This window comes from Camelus bactrianus, chromosome 18 (genome assembly GCF_048773025.1).
Source record: "Camelus bactrianus isolate YW-2024 breed Bactrian camel chromosome 18, ASM4877302v1, whole genome shotgun sequence".
Classification (NCBI taxonomy): Eukaryota; Metazoa; Chordata; class Mammalia; order Artiodactyla; family Camelidae; genus Camelus; species Camelus bactrianus.
In genome coordinates, this window is record NC_133556.1 from 4369287 (window position 1) to 4391348 (window position 22062).

At 43.5% G+C, this 22062-nt stretch overlaps 1 protein-coding gene across 6 annotated transcripts in view; it reads left to right on the top strand.

The window, feature by feature from the left end:
* Window positions 1-22062, top strand: part of RSPH10B (radial spoke head 10 homolog B) — a 39648-nt gene that overhangs the window by 12509 nt on the left and 5077 nt on the right. For 4 of the 6 annotated variants that reach the window (XM_045503795.2, XM_045503784.2, XM_074345628.1 and 1 more), the window contains 11 exons: window positions 1502-1678; window positions 2571-2730; window positions 2967-3088; window positions 6675-6864; window positions 7822-7936; window positions 9064-9143; window positions 9394-9542; window positions 14117-14224; window positions 15961-16104; window positions 17412-17567; window positions 18866-18959. In XM_045503795.2, coding sequence (XP_045359751.2) covers window positions 1502-1678; window positions 2571-2730; window positions 2967-3088; window positions 6675-6864; window positions 7822-7936; window positions 9064-9143; window positions 9394-9542; window positions 14117-14224; window positions 15961-16104; window positions 17412-17567; window positions 18866-18959 — 1495 coding nt within the window. The remainder of the gene's footprint in view (window positions 1-1501; window positions 1679-2570; window positions 2731-2966; window positions 3089-6674; window positions 6865-7821; window positions 7937-9063; window positions 9144-9393; window positions 9543-14116; window positions 14225-15960; window positions 16105-17411; window positions 17568-18865; window positions 18960-22062) is intronic. The other 2 variants (XM_045503789.2, XM_010965687.3) reach the window with 2 other exon arrangements.

Below are 22062 nucleotides of genomic sequence, written 5' to 3' on the forward strand. Positions count from 1 at the left end.
GATTGCATTTCTTTTCAACCCGTTGGTGTTCATCTTGGTCTGTCTTGGTGAACGTCACATGTATTTCTGCTTCGGTTGAGTGAAGTTTTCTATAGATGCCGGGCAGGTCAGGATGGTTGGTAGTGTTGCTCAGGTTTTCTGCATCATTGCTCATTTTCTGTCTACTTTTTCTCCCCATTTCTGAGGCGACAGGAGTGCTGACGCGTCCAAATGTGACTGTAGGCGTGCCTGTTTCTCCTCTCAGATCTGTCAGTCTTTGCCCCGTCTGCCTTGATGCTCTGTTGGTGTGTGTATACACCTTTAGGATTGTTATGCCTTCTTGGTGAGTTGGCCAACCCTTTTTATCATTTTATAATGATGCTCTTTTAACCCTGATGACTTTTATTCCTCTGAAGTCTACTTTTTCTGATATGAGTATAGCCAGTCCACTTCCTCTTCTTCTTTTAAGTTTTAATAGTAGTAAAATACATATCCCATCTGAACCATTTTTAAATGTAGACAGTACAGTGTTAAGTACATTCATGCTGTTGGGCAGCCATCACCACTGTCCATCCACGGAACTCTTTTCATTTTGCGAAACTGAGACTCTGTAGCTATTGAACAGTAACTCCCCACTTCTGTCTCCCTCGGCCCTTGGCAACCACCATTCTACTTTCTGTCTCTGTGAATTTGACTCCTCCAGGTACCTTATCAGAGTGGAATCATACAGTATTTAGCCTTTCATGACTGGCTCCTTTCACTTAGTATAATGTCCTCAAGGTACATCCATCCTTTGCAGGTGTCAGAATTCCCTTCCTTTTTAAGGCTGAATAATATTCCACTGTATGGACAGACCACATTTTGTTTATCCATTTATTCCTCAGTGGACACTTCGGTTGCTTCCACCTTTTGGATATTGCAAATGCTGCTGCTCTGAACACGCGTGTACAAATATTTATTTGATTCCCAGCGCTCTGTTATTTTCACTATATACTCAGAAGTTATAGAATGATATATATATAGGGCATTCCATTGTTCAAAAAATTGTGTATGTATTTATGTTTGCATATAATATGTTGATTTAGTATGACTATGCCTGGGGAAAACAGCAGTGGTTTTTCAAACCCAGCTAGTGGTTACCTCTGGAAAGTGGGATTGAGGAGGGGATATTTTTATCAATCTGGATGTTAAAAATAAATAAAATTTAAAATAATAATTAAAATAATCAATATTAAGCCAGTCACTTTATATACATTATTTTTTTTAAGGAGGTACTGGGGACTGAACCCAGGGCCTCGTGTATGCTCAGTACGTGCTCTACTCACCTAATTAGCCTTAGGTCAGAAGGCTGGTTAGGAAGTAGCCGAGCTGAGACTGAACCCAAGTCTGTGTGACTCCAGTGTCCAGGCTCTTTGCCCCTTCACACGAGTCCTGTGTCTGATCCGTACGTAATTTTAAGTGGATTCAGGTTAACAGAGGAAACAGTCTAAGCAAGTCTCATGGGAATTTGCTTTCTTTTCAGAATGGCTTTGGAACACACACATGGTTTCTAAAGAGAATCCCCTACTCCCAGTATCCTTTGAGAAATGAATACATAGGAGAGTTTGTAAAGGGGGCCCGTCACGGCCATGGGAAGTTTTATTATGCCAGTGGAGCCATGTATGAAGGAGAATGGGTTTCCAACAAAAAACATGGCATGGTGAGTCCAGACCTGGGAAGATTACATTTTAAAGATAATGTAAAGGTGTGTCCTTCTCTACCTAGTAAAATTCACCATCCATTTTTGCATAGGTTAGCTTTTGTTAAGATGCTTACATACAATTTAAAATAATTTCCAATGCATCATCAATTTTCTGTATATTTAGAGGTTCTTTATTAGTTTGTATTGCGTGTGTGTGTGCGTGTGCACATGTTGCAGTGCTTTTGTTTGCAAGTAACAAAATCTAGCTTAATCTTCCATAAATGATAAAGAATAATGTGGGTTTCAGGGCTGGTTTGATTCAGCAGCTCAGTGATGTCAGGGTCTCTCTTCCATCTATCCATGTCTCATATCATGTCAGCTTCACTCTTATGCTGCCCCTCCCTCATGACTGTAAGGTGGCTGCTGTGGTTCCAGGCTTCACACCTACATACCACACTAAGTAGAGGGAGAGGAGAAACTCTTTACAGAGAAGTTTCCCACGAATGCCCTTAGTTTCACTGAGCTGAATTGGGTCATTTGCCCACCTCTGAGTCAGACTGACTATTGGCCTGGGTTTGACAAATGTCAAGAAAGTCCCCATTCTGTGACAGGCACTCTGCTGGCCACTAGCATATTTAATAAGCCACACTCTGTGATCTTGGGGTGCTTAAAGTTGGGGAGAGATTGTGGGGCAGATAGAGGAGAGGAGGAGAAGAGAAGGGGAATTGGGAGGAGGAGCGAGGATTTACATGGTGACCTGAGACCCCAGGAGCCTGATTCTATGTGGACTCAGCACAGATCTTAACAAACCAAAGCCTCCAAACCCTTGAAAAAGTACTGATGTACATTTACCAATGGTTTCCTAAGAAGGATTTTCCTAAGGTACAAAAAGCTACCTTTCTATCTGCAGGGCCGGTTAACTTTCAAGAATGGGCGTGTGTATGATGGTCCGTTTTGCAATGACCACATAGCGGAGTTTCCAGATCTTGAAGGTGAATTGATAAGTTACCCGGACCTGCCTTCAGAACCTGCCCTCAGGAGCCAGTCCCTCGGATCCTCCATCAGCACCGGTAGGGAGCGTCCACCTGTCAGCTGAAGGCAAATCAAGTATCACATCCACGATCTCTCGTCATCACAGATGCACCTAGTATTTCAGGAAATGGACGTTTCCTGGGTGCTACTGATTTCTTATAGGTTTTTGAATACTTTTATATCACACTTCTGTGGAAAATTATTTTAACATAACGTTGAAACATTTTAACATTGCTTTTCACAAGTACCCCCTATGTTCTCCCTCATTTGCTAGAAATCATCAGAAAGCTTGATGGCAGTGAAAGCAGTTCCGTGTTAGGATTGAGCATTGAGCTGGATCTCAGCTTGGTGCTGAACATGTTCCCTGAGAGAGACCAGTCAGAAGAAAAGAAGCAGGTAAAAGCCTTCTGTGTTGTTAGAAACGTGTATTTTAGGCTTGAACATTAGCAGACTCTCCATGGTCCTGGGAAGACACAGTTGATGACTGCAGTCATGTATTGTCTCTTTAAACGCCCATGAGATGCTCTGATTATGTCATCCTGTTGAATTTACGAGGCAACCCTGTGGGTGAGCAGGCTCCCTGAGAACACGGAAGCCCAGATCGGGGGATTCAGTGAATTACCCAGAGCCCGTAGAATCAAGTCACCATCACAGCCCCCTTGGTCTGAAGACCAGGGCTGTGGCCACCCTGCTCTGTAGGTCATTTGTTCTGCTGTGTGTTATGGGCTGCTGGGATTCAAAAGAATTTCAGAAATTTAGAGATTATTAGAAATCTAGAAATACTTAGAGATGGAAAAAATTATGTGTAGCTGGACCACGTTTGATCAGCATCTGTCAAATCACTGCCACCAGTTTACACCTGAGTATCATGTCCCCCGGCTTTGACGGGGTCGGGGGGGCTTGGTATGATTCTTTGATGAAACTGTTTTTGAGGATGTTGTTTGCGATAGGAGGACCAGCAGTACCTCAAAACTACAAAGCATCTTTGCCCCCTTTCCCTTCCTCATCGCTGCCTCCTCTGGCCCCTAGTTCTTTGGGCCTTAGAAGTGATGACTGCCCATCCCCCACCCTCCCCATTTCTGTCCCCTTGGCCAACACTGTAAATCAGGCCTCTAGTATCACTCACTCCATCTGCTGCAAGATTCTTGTTAAAAATAGGAATCTTTACCACTTTTTCCAGTTACGAAAGTAATACTCAGCACCTGTAGAAAATTTAGAAAATGCAGATAAGAAAGAAAACCTCCACCCAGACAAAATCTTGTGAGCATGTTCCCAGTTTTTTCTGTGCATTCTGTCTCGAAATGGTTCCTTCTGTTAATACAATCTCTATTTTCGTGTGGAGCTTAACGATAGCTACTCAGTGCCATTAAATACTCTTTTACGATGTGATTTTGAGATGAACAAACATTTATATTGATTTACCAAAACAGAAGAGATCACATTATCTGTCTGATTCATTTTCCACTTTGGAGTTCTTTCTATGTCAAAACATATAGGTCTTAAAAAAATCTGTGTTTTAAAAAATATATCTTGACTGCTTTGTAATTAGAAAAACAGCACGTGCTTCTACAGAAAATCCAAACATTGTAGAGAAAGGACATAGAAATCGAAAGAATCCTGTAATCCCACACTTCAGGAATACCTTTAAAAATGTTTAATGACCATATAATATTTTATAATTCTCCTTTCCTGTCCTGGGATTCCACACTGCACGGAGTCGTCAAATGTCCCTTTAATGTCCTCCAAACTGTGACAGCTCCTCCGTCTTGCCATGTCTTTCGTGACTTTGAGACTTTTGCAGAGGAAGAATTATTATTATTCCTGAAGAATGTCCCTCAGTTTAGGTTTATCCACTGTTTTCTTGCGGTCATATGTATTTATTGTCTTCTACTGGACATTTTGTCAAAATGTGGGTATCATTTTTTTGAGCAGGGGTTCTGCATTTACTGGTGTTTCAGTCCAGACAAGCTCACACAAGCCTGCAGCCTTCGAGAGAGATCCTCTCTCATCCAGACAGCTGCCGTTGCTGTTAATTCCATGTTCCTGGTTTCAGGGCTTTCTAGGCTCTGCTGTCAGCCCATCTCTTTCCGACCTGGCCCCGTCGGCGCCCCCCCCTCCTGACCAGGCACATGGAAATGGAGCCCTGAGCTCCAGGAGTGGGTCTGAAGCCTTCACTTCTCCAAACCCCACCCGCAGCCTCGGGCTGGAACTGTGGTTGATTCACTTTGCACTTGAGGGAGCCTGCGGAGAGAGCAAGGTGACAGCCTTGCTCCAGGTCACACAGCCCCACCGGCATCCTTGGACCAGCCCATCCCGTCCACTTCCTGGCCCGACCACCACTTGGGGGCCGGCTCCCACCAATCCTGGCTCATTTTTCCATCCTCCAAGGCTCAGTTCAAGTACAGCGCCCTGTGGGGGCTTCTTCCTTGAATCCATCTCCCCTTCCTCCACAGCTCTGTTCTGTCACGAGACTTCCTTCCTGTGTCTACATCTTGCGTTCTTCACTAGATTTTAAGCCTCCAGAAGAAAATTCTGTGTTCTGCTTTGGAGCAATGCTTTAGGTAAGGCAGACGATACATGTTTATCCCACTGAATTGAATTGTAAAAAGCAGGAGTTAATGTTGAGAGTGACAGGTGCCTGATGCAGCTGCCCAGCTGGGACTTTCCTGTCTCCGTGCGGATCCAAATTCTGTTCATCCACATTTTCTGAATTTTTCCTTTGGGAGGGGGACATGTGGGGCACGAGGTTTTGGAGAACAGGACACTGTGTAGGCTGCTGGGCTGCATGTCTGAGGAATCTGGGGGCAGCTTAAGGCCATTGAGGGCCCAGGGAAAATACTAGAAGGTGATGGGGACAGAGGGAGGTGAGTAAAGCAATGAATGTGCATACCGCCTATTTCAGAGACGTAGCATTAAGGGGGTGTTGTATGTTTTTGTGTAGCCGTTGATCAGGTTAAGGAGTTCCTTTCTATCCCTGATTTGCTAAGGGCGTTTATCATGATTGGATGCTAAATTCTGTCAAACGCATTGGTAGGTCGTGTGGTTTTTCTTCTCCAGCCTCTCCCTGGGATGGATTACACTGAGTTTTCAGATGCTGAACCAGCTTTGCAGTTGCAGGATGAACCCCGCTTGTGTTGATGTATTATTCTTTTTATCGATTGCTGCACTCAGTTTGCTAGTATCTTGTCGAGGGTTTTTGTGTTTGTGTCCATGAAGGGTATTGATCTGTAGACAAGAGAATTTTATTGCTGCCGTTCAGATAGGATGATGTCACAGTAGTATGAAAGTAACAGCGTCTCTTTTTCCTTTTAGCATAATATCTTTTTATTTATTTGTTTTTAACATCAGTTTTTTTTTAATTTAAAGGTTTTGGTTTTTATTTATTGTGGGGGTAATTAGGTTTATTTATTTATTTATTTAATGGAGGCACTAGGGGTTGAACGCAGAACCTTGTGGGTGCTAAGGGTGCACTCTGCCACTCAGCTGTACCCTCCACCTCTTTTTTTTTTTTTATTGACGTATAGGCAGTTTACACTGTTGTGTCAGTTTCTGGTGTACAGCTTAATGCTTCAGTCATACATGTACAAACCTATATTCCTTTTCATATTCTTTTTCATTACAGGTCACTGTAAGATATTGAATATAGTTCCGTGTGCTATACAGTAGCAACTTGTTTATTTTATATATAGTAGTTGGTATCTGCACACCTCGAATTCCCAATTTATCCCTTCCTACCCCCTTACCCCCCTGGGAACCACGTTTGTTTTCTGTGTCTCTGAGTCTAACAGCACATCTTTTTACTGTTAATCAGAAATTCCATTCTCTTGACCTGAGGGTGGTGGGGAGAATATGACATCTATTGAGCCCTTACAGGGGTAAGAGGTAAATGCTATTGCGTGTGTTACCTCATTTAATTTAGAAAAGAAGTTTCCTTTTTTTCTTGTTAGGTGACATTAAGATACGTATGGTTTTCTCTTTTCAGGTAGAATATGCTATCTTAAGAAATATCACTGAGTTAAGAAGAATCTATAGCTTTTACAGCAGCCTAGGATGTAGCTGCTCCCTGGATAACACCTTTCTGATGACAAAGCTTCACTTCTGGAGGTTTCTGAAAGATTGCAAATTTCATCACCATAAAATAACCCTTGCTGATATGGACAGGGTACTGAGTGGTGAGTACCCCAGCTTCCCCACACCTTTTGGCTTAAAGAGCAGTATGACACCCCATCACCATGAAACCAGTCAAAAATGCTGAGGGAGTGAGGAGGGCAGATGCTGGGAGAGTATCCTAGAAATCAAAATACAGTCTTGTTCCCAAAGTGAGGGACGATCTCGTGAAACAACAGCAACAGTAAAAAGACCGCCTGTAGCAGGTCAGCAAAGTAGACTCGTGGGCCAAATCCCGCCCGCCGCCTGTTCTTGTAAATAAAGTTTTATTGGAACACAGCCGTGCTCATGTTTTTACGTCTTGCCTGTGGCTGCTTTTGTCCCACAGCCTGGGAGCTGAGTGGTTGTGGCAGAGCCTGCCTGGCTCACAAAGCCTAAAATATTTACCATCTGGCTCTTTACAGAGAGGTTTGCCTACCCCTGATCTATTGTGAAAAAAACCCAAACACCACATTGTCAGGTCAGAAGCCGAGAGGATCAGGGAAGGTTTGGGAAAGGCTTTAGATAATCTCGGGTGTGGTCTTGGTTTCCAGTTTAAAAGTCATGCAATACAAGTTGAACAACTTTGAAGATTTTACTCCTTTCAGCCGAATTCTGGGAGGCAGGACTGAGGGTCTCAAGTCATCTACTTAAAAAATAAAATACTAGAACACACACCAATTTATTTCAAATTTAAGTGTTTGAAGCTCATTTAAGATTAGCAGGATTAATCAGATTGTGGCTCAGATCACTTTGAAAAACACTGGGACAAGGGACCTCGTCTGTTTATTGAAAAGCGACCAGATGGAGACCTTTCTTGCGGAAGTTAATTTTTAGGTGGATGCTTACCTACTGTTACAGTGTCCTCTGGGGAGGAAAACAGTACTCTGCTGTATTCAGTTCTTTGGCTTGTGTGCCAGGAAGCAAATGAGATAGAAAGTTCTAGAAACTACTGGGCGTCCTCTCCTCTTTTCTTATTATAGCCAATAATGACATACCAGTTGAAGAAATTCATTCTCCATTTACAACAATACTTCTGAGGACATTTCTGAATTCTCTCCTGCAGTTGGCGTTCCACATTCATCACAAAGAATACCAGTAGGTACTCCGCCTGGGCCCCGCGAGGGGATGCGGGCTGAGGTAACCATTGTGATGGTCACAATGCTGTCCTCTTTTCTCTGACATTCATGATTATTTTTCACACTCTTGAGATAAAAGGTTAGACGTAACTTTCCCACAAACATTAACCACAAAAAAACCTCGTAAGAAACCAGATTAAAAATGTGAAAACCCTTCAGATGTGGGTCATGTTTCATTTCTGCAAATAACCCTCAAGGTTTTGTTTAGAAATAGTCACAACCAACTCTTCCTTAGACCAGAATTTCCCCTCTTTCTCAGGGCAAAATTGATATTGTATCTTTTTCAAAAAAAACGAAAAAAACAAACCTACAACTTTTTTGGGGGGAAGAGAGTAATTAGGGCTATTTATTTATTAATTTATTAATGGAGGCACTGGGGACTGAACCCAGGACCTCGTGCATGCTAAGCATGCGCTCTACCGAGCTATACCCTCTCCCCCCACAAAAAACACTTTCTTTTGAAATAATTTTGGATTTACAGGATTTTGCCAAGTTAGTACACAGAATACCTAAATACCCACGCATCCCCTAATGATAACATCTTAAACAACCAGGGCACATTTACCCAAATTAAGGACTTAACATTGCTACAACACCATTACCTAAGTGACAGATCTCACTGGGATTTCCCGAGGTTTTCCACTGATGTCCCTTTTCTGTTCCAAGATCGAGTCCAGAAATCCCATCTTGCATTTAATTATTTCCTTGGTCCCCTAGAACCTGCGACAGTTTCCTTGTCTTTTATGACCTCGAAACTTTTGAAGAATATTGGTCAGTTATTTTGTAAATGTCCCTTGATTTTGGTTTACTGATTTTTCTCATCATTACACTGAGGTTATGGGTTTGGAGGAAGAATATCATCAAATCAGGGGTGAGTGACATCGATCTGTATCATTACTGGTGGCGTTAACCCTGATCACTAGGTCAAAGCGGTGTCAGCCAGGTTTCTCTGTGGCAAACTTACTCTTTTCCCCTTTTCTATACTATGCTTGTTAGAAGCCAATTACTAAGTCCACCCTGAAGGAGGGAGGAATTAGTTTCCTGCTCTTGGAGGGAGAAGTGGTTCTGATATCTTTTTAATCACAGGAACAGAAGCCCATTGCTCTTTCTGTGTTTTACAAAACTGATGACTGAGAACATTCATCCAAATGCCTGCCACGTCAAAGGTAAATACAAAACCAATAGGCTTACCTTCACATCATTCTTTCCAAGATACAGTTCTGTAATCATTTTTGAAATGATATATTTTTCTTTTTTAAAAATTTTTTTCCTGGGGGGAAGGTAATCAGGCTTACTTATTTTTTAGAAGAAGTACTGGGGATTGAACCCAGGACCTCATGCATGCTAAGCATGTGCTTTACCATTTGAGCTATCCACTCCCCACTGGAATGATGTATTTTTTCATTACCTTTTTAGGCCACTTATTCTGTGAGGTGCAGCGGACGCTCTATTCAATGAATTACATTGATAAGTGCTGGGAGATCTATACAGTTTACTGCAGACCCAGTGCAGCTCCTCCCTACGAGCTGACCATGAAGATGAGACACTTCCTCTGGATGCTGAAGGTGACCACTCATGGCGGATACCTGTTTGATAGTCACAGGCATTTTGATTTTAACTTAGGAAAGGCAGAGTAGTCTGGCTATGATATGCAACGAACGAGGTGGAGGTCTGGGATGAACTTTCATAGCCATCAGCACAAGAGGGAACTTCCAGTGGTCTGTGACAGTGGCAGGAAGAGAGACAGGAGGACCCCCTGCCCAGCGCGCTTCCTGGTGAGGGGAGATGCAGGGGCGGCAGGCCTCCCGCATCTTCACTCATGCAGATCTTGTCATTTAAAGGAAGATGGGGGGGATGAATGCCACTTAAAAAACTATTATTCATCAAAAAAGTAATTTAAAATAGTTGTCAGTTTAGAAAACAGTGAGAACATCTAATTTATAGGATATTCTCATACTCCTGTAGTTTTTCTTTCATGATACTTTTAATTTATACTTGTGGGAAAATCAATGAGAAAACTAAAAGAATTGAGTACTAATAAGGGATAGAGTGATTTTAAAAGTCTTACGTGCTATATATATAGCACTATATATATATATATATATATATATATATATATATATATATATGAAAACCTGATTGAAAAAATTTAAATGTCATATATATACAAAAAGTTAGTATCAATAGGAAAAGTGTTTTTAAAGTATATGATTTTCTTTTTAGATGGAATATTATACAGTTTTTTATTCACTTTCCCCCTTCTTTGTGATCCCTTATTATTGAAGAGATGAGGCCCTTTGTCCCTGTAGGTTGATTGCTCAGACATCTGGTTTTGGCTGGCTGCGTCCTCCGAGGGCTGATGACAGGTGTTCCTTTTCCCCGCATAATTCCATGAAAGTGGTCGTTAGAATAGGTGTGATGAGGTTCAGGGTTTGCCTTGTTTTGTTTTTTTCGGACAAGGCTCAGGGTGGTTCTGGTTAATTCCTGTCGTGTCGCAGCAGGGATGCATGCAGCAGTGAGGCTGAGACTGACCGGTGGGGCGCATGGTGTCAGCAGGGTCCTTCCATTACAGCGTTCCCCATCAGCCTTTCACTGTTGGTTTGAGCAGCCCTGATAGTCATAACTAACTACATTACTTCCTTAAGAGTCCCCCAGGAGTAATTTTTTAATTCTGTCATGCCGCCTGCACTTATTAGCTGTGAAACCCACTTAAAGAACAAGTTTATTTTATTGGCTATTTAATTACTCTGAAATACACAGGAAAAGAAGGATAAATGCTCAGTTTTCCCCTTTATTAATTCTCAGAATAATGAGTTGATATCCTAGCAATTCTTCAAAGGTGACTAATGAGCTGTTGAAAATATCATTATACACATGATGTGTTTGAATCCATTGCAGTCTTTCCTCCAGCCCAACCCACCCCAAGCCCCCTGGTCAAACAGTCCCATATTTGGCCAGTAAGAATCTCTTCAACTTGGCACCTGTTACCTTGAATCTATGGATTGATGTTGTTTATCAGTTTTGAAAAAAATTCCACTATTACTTCTTTAACCATTGCTTCAGAACCATTTTTTCACTCTGGGATGCTAGCTCAAATATTTTAGACTTTATAATGCTGTATCCTCTGTATCTCTTTTCTCTGTTTTCTCTGTGTAGCTTCTTTCAGCATAATTATTTTGAGATTCATCCATGTTGTTGTATGTGTGAATAGTTTGTTCTTTGTTGCTGCTGTATAGTATTCCATGTGATGGATATACCACAATGATTTATTTATCCATCTAATCCATGGACATTTGGTTTATTTACAATTTCTGGCTGTAATGAATAACAATAGTATGAACAGAAAAAAAAAAGAAAAAAGAAAAAAACAAAAACAAAAAAATAAATTAAAAAAAGATAATATGAACTGTACAAGATTTTCTGTGGACAAATTTTGATTTCTCTGGGATAAATGCCTAGATTGCAATTGTTGAATTAGAGAGTGAGTAGTTACTTAATTTAAAAAAACTGCCAAATTTTTCAGAGTGGCTGGACCATTTTACAGTCCCACCAACAATAGCTGCCAATATCTGTCTTTTAATTGGCATGTTTAGACCATGTACATTTCATGTAATTTATATGTTAGGTGTAAATTTGTCATTTAAATTTTTGTTTTGTTTGTTCTCCCTGTTTCTGTTTGCTTTTCCTTCCTGTGGGTTACTTATTTTTTAGAATTTTCATTTTGATTGATCTAATAATGTTTTTTTTGAGTATTTACCTATAAATATATTAGACTTATGAGTCTGACAGTGTCATCATTTGATAAATTTGAGTGGAGTATAGAAACCTTACTTTGCTTTACATCTCTTTACACCCTACCATTTATAATATAATTGGTATTTCCTCTACATTTATTTAGAACCACATCCAACAGTGCTATAATTACAAGTTGTGTTTGCTTCAACTGCCGAACACAATTTGTGAAACTCAAGAGGAAAAGGAGAGTATATTGTACTTGCCCATATTTTTGCTTACCTTGTTCTTCCTTCCTTCCTGAAGTTCCTAGATTCTTTATCTTTTCCTTTCTATTTAGACAACTTCCTTCAGCCATCCTTTTAAGGTAGGTCTGCTAGCAACAAATTCTTAGTTTGCCTTCATCTGAGAATGTCTTGAATTGCCCTTCATGCCTGAAGGGTATTTTCCTGGCTAGAGGCTTCTGAGTTGGTAGTCCTCCCTCACGGCTTAAACAACGTGGTGCCACTCTCTTCTGGTCCCCATGGTTCCTGAGGAGAAGTCTGCTGTCATGTGAATGTTTTCCACTGTAGGAAGGTGTTGTTTCACTAACACTTCTTTCAAGATTTTTCCCTTCATCTTTAGTTTTCAGAAGTTTGACTATGATATAACTTGATGTGAATTTCTTTGGGTTTATCCTGTGTGGGGTGCATTCAAATTCTTAGGTCTGTAGGTTTGTGTTTTTACCAAGTTTAAGAAGGTTTCAGCCATTATTTATTCATGTACTTTTTCAACCCCACCTTCTCTCTCGTTTCCCTCTGTGACTCTGATAACATTAATGTTAGATCTTTTATTATAGGCCCACAGGTCTCTGGATCTCTGTTTAATTTTTTTCAGTGTAATTTTCCTCTGTTGTTCAGACTGGATAATTTCTATTATTCCATTTTCTTTTTTTAAAAATTATTTATTATTGTATTATTTAATTATTTTATTTCAGTGGTGGGGGGAGGTAATTAGGTTTGTTTTTTATTTTTAGAGGAGGTACTGGGGATTGAACTCAGGACCTCATTCATGCTAAGCACATGCTGTACCACTGAGGTATACCCTCCCCCCTATTATTCCATTTTCAAGTTCACTGATTCTTTTTCCTGTCCCTTTCTTTATGCTGTTGGGCCCATCTATTGAGTTTTTAGTTTAATTATTACAGTTTTCAGCTCTAAAATTTCCATTTGGCTCCATATTTCTTCTATTCATTTGTTGAGTCTCCTTTTTCCCTGTTTGTTACAAGCATGTTTATAATGGCATTTTAATTAAAATCTTTGTTCATTCTATGATCTCTGTCATCTTGGTGTTGGCATCTTTGTTCATGCAGCATCTCAGTTTGAGATCTTCCTGGTTCTTGGCATCATGAGTCAGTGATTTTCTGCTGAAACCTGAACATTTGAGTATGTTGTGAGACTCTGAGATTTACTGGAAGCCACTGAAGAAGTGAAAGATTTGGGGGAGGGGGCGCTAAATGGAACTTTCTTCTCTGCTCTTCACATTGCTCCTGTTCCCTCCAAGTCCTGGTCTCCCCCCCAACCCCTGCTGGTTCTGTTCTCTGGCTGTTATATTAAGGCTTTCCCTACAACGTGTGGTGAGCCTTGTCTGTCCACCTACAGACAGGACCGTGGCCGACGGGAAGCTCCTGTGGATGGAGTGGCACTTGTCAAAGGTTGGGTTTCGCTGTGGAGCGACCGAGCTCCGCTCTCTCCTCCTCAGCCAGCTGTCGGTTTTCGTCAGATCTTTACTCTCAAATGTTCAATTTTCCAAGAGAGGATTTCTCCTACGCCCTGCCTGGGGGATGCGAACCCAGTTTGTGCAGTTCTGAGGGCGGAGGGGAGGGAGGGCCCTGCCAAGGTGCACTTTAACCTGATCCTCGTGGTCAGCCACGCTGTGACTTCAGGGGGCCAAACGCTGTCGACAGTAAACCCACTGCTTTCAGTTTCCATGTGGAAAGGGTCTTCACCGAGACTTCCTGTGAGTCTTCCCGGAGCGTGGCTTTCAGAGGTGCCTCCTTCCTGAGTTCCTCCCGGACGTGACTTGCCTCCTGCCCCCCGGGGCTCCCTGTTCCCTGCTCCGCTAAGCCCGCCAGCCCCTGTGCCCTCCCACCTGGAGAACTGAGTTATCTCACATCGGGGTCATGTGCTCTCCCATTCTTTCTGTCCTACATTTGTGCCCATGAAGAATCCTGACTGTTGTCTTAGAGGGATGAGGGGAGGAGTAGAGAGGTAAGTACCCATGTTAATCCTGAATGCTGCTCAGTTTTTAAGATATTCATTTCTAGAACGTCTCCTTAAGGTGTCGTATGGAGAGAAACTGACGTTCTAAATATACAGCTGTTTGTAATTATCGGCTGTTATGGTTTGACTGGTTGTTTCTTTTACAGAACTTTAAAATGATCAATAAAGAATTAACAGCAACCAAATTTGTGGAGGTCATAGCAGAGGATAATCCTTTCGTGCATGACGGAATTGACAGCAACTTTGAACTTGAGGTTTGTACAGAGGTGGCACAGATGGCACAGATCCAATGCAGGCTGTTGGTTTTGCCTTGGACACCAGGGACCAAGACTGGACTGGCACCTGTGGTGCCAGCACGCCCACCTCTGGGTCCACGTCTGACCCGAGTCACACCTGCCTCTGCTATTCCCTGAACACACCCACCACACACCTACCTCGGAACATTGAACTTGTTAACCCCCAACCCCCATTTTCTGGCTTAAATAACTTATTTCTTGCCCATAGTTCGGAAGGCTGGTAGAAATCAAGGTGTTGGCGGAGTTGGCTCCTTCTGAAGGCTGGCAGAGGGTCTGCTCCAGGCCTGTCTCCTTGGCTATTGCCTTCTCGCGTCTTCTCTCTGTGCTTCTATCTCTGGATCCATATTTCCCTCTTAAAGAATAGCAGTCATGTTGACTAGGGCCGACCCTAATAACTTGATTATCTGTAAGTCTGAGGACACTAGGGGTTAGGACTCCAGCTTTTTTGGGGAGATGCAATTCAACCCCTAACAGTCTTCTCTTTCCACATGTGCCCCCGCAATTCATGTCCTCCTGATGTACGTACAAAATACGTTCCCGTGATCCCAGCATCTCCAGAGGGCTTAGCCTCTCCAGCATCAACCCTGGACCAGCGTCGCACCTGCCTCCGCGCTGTCCCCGGCACACCCGCCCTGTTCCCCTTCACCACCCTGGTCGTTGAAGTTCCCTCGTTGACCTCTTATCCAGACTTCAGCTTGAACAAAAGCTTTAGGCTGACCTTCTCAAGCTGTCAGGCAAGATCCTAAGCTGGGACACAAAGAACAGCCCAGAGCTGCACATCTGAGGGAACTCTCTACTCACCTGACATTTACGAACCTCTCCGGGGCCAGGTGGTCTGGCGTCTCTTGAAGGTTCGCTCCCTCCCGGGAGAGAAAGATGCAGGAAGAACACAAGCAGAACAGCTAATAAGAAAACAAATGAAACCCTTGCTGTGGGGCACATTGCTAACGGATGGTTAGTGTCACCGCAAGGCAGCGACAGCTGGTCCCTGGGTAGCACAGGGACTCACTGGCCTGTGTGTTAATGTAACAGCTACATCCCAGCCACCTCCTCTCGTCCTAAGCACATGTCTCATTTTACCAGCCTGACCCAGCATCCGGCGGTTCTCTGCAAACTGCTGGGCCAAGGACATTGGGCTGCAGGGATGCCGGACAGACCCCCGGGAGCAGGCAGAGGCCGGCCTGGAGCCTCTGGTCAAAGTAGGAGGCCTGTTCCAGCTCAGACTCCAAAGGCCCTGGGTTCAGGCCTGACAGCGACCTCAGGGGGACGGTCCGAGTCCGAGCAGGCCGTCCCATGCAGAGGTGGGCCCGCGTGTCGGCGCTCACGGACGGTGGGGCCGTGGTGGCCGAGGGGAACACTTGCACTTGTCACCTGGGTTTACAGATGCCACTTCCTCTAGTTTTTCAGCATAAAAGGAAAACTTTTGAAAGTGATGGTCCTCACTTAGCTAATATAAATAAAATGTTTCTGTCAAAGAGAAAAATGCCTTACAAACCTCACAAGAGCACTTAACGTCCCAGTAGGTCTTTTAAATGCTCTAGTTCTATTGCAAACTGCTGAGCACCCAAGATGCTTGAGTGCTGAACGACGTGGTACTTCGTGGGGAATCGAGCCGGACGCTCAGACTCGTCGCTGGTCCACGTCGAGGTGGGTCAGGGTGAATGGGAGACCCTTTATGTTTTCTTACCTTTCAGCTGGTTTTCCTGGAATTCTTCGAAGCTCTGTTATGCTTCGCACACATCTCTGTTCCTGACCAAACGACTAAATCCTGTTTAAATTTTCCAAATGATGACATCTCTGGAAACAAATTTGGAAGCACTTACATGATGACAAATCAGGTAACAGATAACGTCTTAGAATTTACAGAGTAAGGGGTGGTTTTATTCTGGAGTGGTTCAGCCGTCATCAAAACTCCCTGGGGCTTTTGTAACCCTTCAGGAAATAACTCAAGACTTAAGAAAAAATTTAAGACTTTTTTTTCACATTCTGAAAAGAGTGTATTGTCCTTTTCTAAGTTAGGGAACGTGTTTCTGGGTCATGACCCAGGAAGCAGGCTCCTGGCCACGATGGTGGAGATCTGTGCCTTCCCAAACGCTGGTGGGGGGGGGGGTGTCCACTGGCTGGACCACAAGGCACACAGCATCTGAGGTGTTTTGTGACGAGACGTTTCATCATGTGATCTCGTGTTTGCAAGAGTGGAATGCCTGTCCCAGGGCACAGATGCCAAGAACAGCTCCCGAGTGTGTGCAGGGTGCTGAGCAGGTCCGGACCTGGGGCTTCACAGCGAGGCCTCCGGAGGAGCAGGGACGCCCTGGGCCACTTACCGAAAGATCTGGCCGCTGGATCAGATCGAGCGGGGTTTCAGGTTCGTGGGCTAGAAGGATTTCTGATTTCTGAGCCATTGTTTTGGAGCCACAAGGGAGAGCGTTGGGGGCCAGTGGAAATCCTCGGCTGGGCAGCTTCCTGGAGCTGCTTGCTCAAGGGACATCCTTGCTGTTTGCTAAGGAGCTGCTCTGACCACGAGTCCTGGGATGTGCCTTGGAGAGAGCTTCAGGTTCAGCTTCAGCACTGCTTCCCACGTACGGATGGTCACCCACCCTAAACTCATCCATGGTTTCGTGGCAGCAGCACAGGCCCCAGGAAGCACGCACGGACACTCCGGTCAGGGGACACTTAGAAGCCACCCAGTCAAGTTCGCTTCTGGTTTTCAATCTGGCCTCCGACACCCACCAGGATAAACAAGTCTGATGACAACTGTGCAGTGGAGGATGAGCCAGCGGTGAAATAACTCGTGATACGCACAACAACATGGATGAATTAAAACAATGAGGCTGGGGGAAGGAAGCCAGACAGAGAAGGATGCACACTGCTGTGCCTTCAGTGGTCTAAAATTCTGGCAAGTGCAGAGTGAGCTGTGGTGACAGGAAGCACTGGATGCCTGAGGACGGGGGAAGAGGGTGGGGCACCAAGGGGCACGGAAGCTCAGGGTGACGGGTGCGTTCTGTCTCAGGTGACCCTTTCCCAGGCGTAGACATGCCAGAACACATCCTTGTGATGCGCTTTGTGTCGTTTACAGTGTATCAAGTTATACTGCCTTAAAATCATTGTGTGTGTGTGTGTGTGTGTGTGTCTCCGTGGAAACCAGAGACCCTCTTGTGTGTTTGAGCTTGACCAGAGCACCCAGGACAGGAGCGCAAGCGCAGTGACCAGCCCGGAGTCTGAGGTGCAGTGTGGCAGCAACGAGTCGGCTTCAAGCAAGTTAGGCCTCTTGCTCGATATCGGCAAAATGAGTAAATCAGAGGTTGGTATTTACGGCTCCGTGGAAAACGAGCTCCACGCTGTAGTGTCAGCCACTGTTGGGCACCCCCTGTGTGACGAGGACACGTCTGTGTGCCAGGGACCCAGCGGGACCAGAAACCCGTGGGGAAGAGGGAGGTGGTGACATGGGACGGACAGAAGAGTGGGCACCCAGGGGGTGTTTGGCAGGGGCCGTGCTCTGCCTAGGGGTCAGCTCGTTTCATGCCCAGATGACCTGTAGGTGCCACTACGGCTCCAGGTGGGAACCAAGGCACAGAGAGGTCGAGTAAGTTGCCCACCGTCACAGACCTGGTAAGTGGGGGAGCGGGGTTTGTTCGCAGGCATTTTGGCTCCAAAACGGACGGCTGTTTCTGCAGCGCTGTTTGTTTACACGTCGGAGGGATCAACGATGGAGACGGAGGGACAGGGTGGGGCGGCGAGGGGAGGGCCTCTGGCAGAGTGACAGCTGTGGGATGCGAGGATGAGACCGGGGTCTCAGCCCGTGCACAGGCCCCGGAGGCGTGAGCACGTCTGGGTTGCTGGCAGGGAGCATGGTGGCCTGGTGGCCCAGGACGATGAACGGAGTAGCCGGGAGGGCACCCGGCCGTCGCAAGGGCCTGGCTCTCATGCTGAGTGAGCTGGGGCCCCCAGCAGAGGGCTGGATGTGGGCTCACAAGGGCTTTGCTGTTGACACATTCGTAGGAAGCTCTGGGAATAATCTGGAGGTATTTTGAAGGCTCTGGGGTTTGAGAGGGAAGGGAGAAGGCAAAGATGACTCTAAGATTTTCGGCCTGAGCATTTTCGGAAGGACAGAGCTGCTGTTTATTGCAAGGGGAAGACGGGGGTCTGCGGAGATGAGTTTTGGGGGCAAAATTAAGGGGCTGGTTTTGGACCTATTAGACTGAAGGTGCCTGATTAGACATCCAAGTGGTGACAGCAAGTGACAGCTGGAGACAGCCTGGAGTTCAAGGGTGAGATCAGAAACGTGGGAGTAAACAGCATGTATCTGGCAGTTAAAGACATTAACAGATTAATGAACACTTTCCCAGCAGGCCCAGGGGAGGTGTTCTAATCTTTGGCTTCTGGGCGGGGGGCAGTGGTGGGGGAGCCTTTCAGTAGACACAACAGCTGTTACTCACTTCCTTAATAGGGCAGATATGCAGGTTAAAAACAGTCCAGTCAGCCTCATTAGTAACTAACGGTCTCATTAATAGTTTTCTAATTATGTATAATGTATAAAACTAGCTTTAGCCCACAACACAGAAGCCACATTTTGCTTTATGATTCTTTTACATGTAAAAGCCCAAGGTCAAGATGTCTCTAAGCGACGGGAGAGCCTCCAAGATGAATTTTAAATCTCCGGGGAAAGGGCTAACCTTCCTTTTATCTCAAAATGGTGAGTATTTTAATGCTACAACTTTAATATCTGCAGACTGCTGCTTCTAAATGATACAAAGTTTATAAAAATGTACAACCATCCTTTAAAAATATAAGTAGGCAGGGACCGCTGCTTCCAGTCCTGCCCCCCTGGCTGGACAGGGTTCACTTTCAAGACATCAGTCTTTCCCCTCTGTGTTTTTCCCCACATTTATTGAGATGTAGCTGATAAACAGTGCTGTGTCAGTCAGAGGTGTATAGCATCATGATTTGACTCACATGTTTTGTGAAATGATTACCACCATATGTGTAGTTCACATCCATCATCTCACAGATTCAAAAAAAAATTTTTTTTTTCTGTGATGAGAACTCTTAGGGTTTCCTCTCTCAACAACTTGTGCATATATCACACAGCAGTGTCATCTACAGTCATAATTTTGTATATTATATCCCTGTTACTTATCATATAACAGCAAGTTTGTACGTTTTGACTACCTGCATCCAATATCCTCCCCAACCTCCTCTAACCACAAATCTGAACTCTTTTTCTATGTTATCACTTTTATTTTTAGATTCCACTTGTAAGTGAAATCACCCAGTATATTTGTCTTTCTCAACTTATTTCACTCCAGTGTCAGGCCCTCAAGGTCCATCCATGTTGCAAATGGCAGGATTTCCTGTACCTAGTTTGTTAAGAATTTTTTATGATGAATGATGTGGAATTTTGTCAAAGGCTTTTTCTCTGTTGAGATGACCATGTGATTTTTTCTTTTCTTTCTATTAATGTGCTATATCACATTGATTTGTGTGTGTTGAACCATCCTTGCATCCCAGTCACAGTGAATGAGTCTTCTAACGTGCTGCTGAGTGCGGTTTCCTGTTATTTTATTGAGAATGTTTGCATCTGTATTCATCAGGCATCTTGGCCCAGTTTTTTTTTTTTTTCCCCTGGTCGTGTCCTTTTCCGGCTTTGGTAGCAGAGTAATGCTGACCTTGTGAAGCGAATTTGGAAGGGTTTCTTCCTTTTCAGGTTTTTGTAAGCGTTTGAGAAAGACTGGCATTAATTCTTCTTTAAACGTTTGGCAAAGTTGACCAGTGAAGCCATCTCTTCCCGGGCTTTTCTTTGCTGAGAAGTTTGATCCTATCTGCTTACTAGCGATTGGTCTGTTAAGATATTCTATTTCTTCCTGATTCAGTCTTGGTAGGCTGTATGTTTCTAAGAAATTTTTTTGTTTCTTCTAGGTTGTCCAGTTTGTTGTCATCTAGTTGTTCATAGTAGCCTCTTACGATCCTTTGTATTTCTGTGGCATCAGCTGTAATGTCTCCATTTTCATTCATAATTTTGTTGATCTGGGCCCTCTCTTCCTTGGCTAGTCCACCTACAGGTTTGTCAGTTTTGTTTATCTTTTCAAATAGCTCTGTTTTGTTCATCTTTGCTGCTGCTTTTTCCTGTACTCTGTTCCATTTATTTCCATTCTAATCTTTATTATTTCCTTCCTTCTGCTAATTGTGGCTTCAGTTTATTCTTCTTTTTCTAGTTTTTTAAGGCATAGAGTTAGGTGGTTTGAGATCTTTCTTGTTTCTTAATATAGGCCTTTATTACTACGAACTTCCCTGTTAGAACTGCTTTTGCTGCACCCCTTACGCTTTGGTATGTTGTTTTCGTTTTCGCTTATCTTAAGACACTTTTTAGTTCCCCTTTACCTTCTTCTTCGATCTGCTGGCTGTTCAGGAGAGCGCTCTTTCACTTCTGTGCATTCATGACGTTTCCAGTTTACGTCCTGCTGCTCATTTCCAGGTCCATACCATGTGGTCAGAGAAGATACCTGACACACTTTCACGCTTCTTGAATTTGCTCAGACTTGTTTTGTGAGTGAAAGATCTGTTCTAGAGAATGTTCCATGTGCACTTGAGAAGAATGTGTATTCTGCTGCTGTCAGGCAGAATGTTTTGTAAATGTGTTAGGGCCATTTGATCCATAATGTAGATCCAGTCCACTCTTTCCTTATTGATTCTGACTGATCTTATCCATTGTTGAAAGTGAGATCTTTTAACACACCAACTATTATTGAATTGCTGTTTATTTCTCCTCTATGCTCTGTTAGTTTTTGCTTTTATATATTCAGGTGCTCTGATGTTGGATGCATAAATATTCACAATTGTTGTTATCTTCTTGAGGGACTGACCCCTTTATCATTACATAATGACCTTCCCAGTCTCTTTGTACCATTTTGGGTGTGAAGTCTATTTTGTCTGACATAAGCATAGCTACCCCTTCTTTTCTCTGGTTACCATATGCTTGAAATATCCTTTTCCATCCCTTCACTCTCAGTCTTTGGGTCTTTCAGGCTGAAGTGAGTTCCTGTAGGCAGCATATTGTTAATCTTGTTTTTTAATCCATTCAGCCATTCTGTGTCATTTGGTTAGAGAACTGAATCAATTTATTTTAAAGTAATCACTACTAGAAAAGGACATACGAGTTCCATTTTATTAAATGCTTTCTGTTCTGTAGAACCACTGCTCCTTGTTTCTTATCCTGCTTTTGTGCTTCGCTGTCTTTGCTACTGGTCTGCTTTGACTTCTTTATCACATTCTTTTGTGTTATTACTTCAGGCTTCTCCCTTGTGGTTACCCTAAGTCTTACACACCTTAAAATTATAACACCGTGTTTTAAACTGATAACACCTTCAATAGAATTCCTAGACTTTATACTTTTATGTACCCCCCCCCCATTTTAGGTTATTGGTATTACCATTTACAGTTTTTTAATATGTGTAACTCATAATGGATTGTAATTATGGACCTTTACTACATTTTAAAATTTCTGAACTAGAGTGAAATGAATTACATACCACCATTACCATATTACAGAAACTAACTTTAACTATGCATTTATTGTTACCAGTGAGTTTTATACTGTCTGTGTTTTTATGATGTTAATTAGCGTCCTTTTACTTCCATTCAAAGAACTCCCTTGAGCACTTCTTGGAAGGTGGGACTAGTGGTGATAAACTCCCTCACGCTTTTTTTGTTCAGGAGAGTCTTTTATCTCTTCATTTCTGAAGGACAGCTTTGCTGGGTGTAGAGTTCTTGGTTGACAGTTTTTTCTTTCAATATTTTGA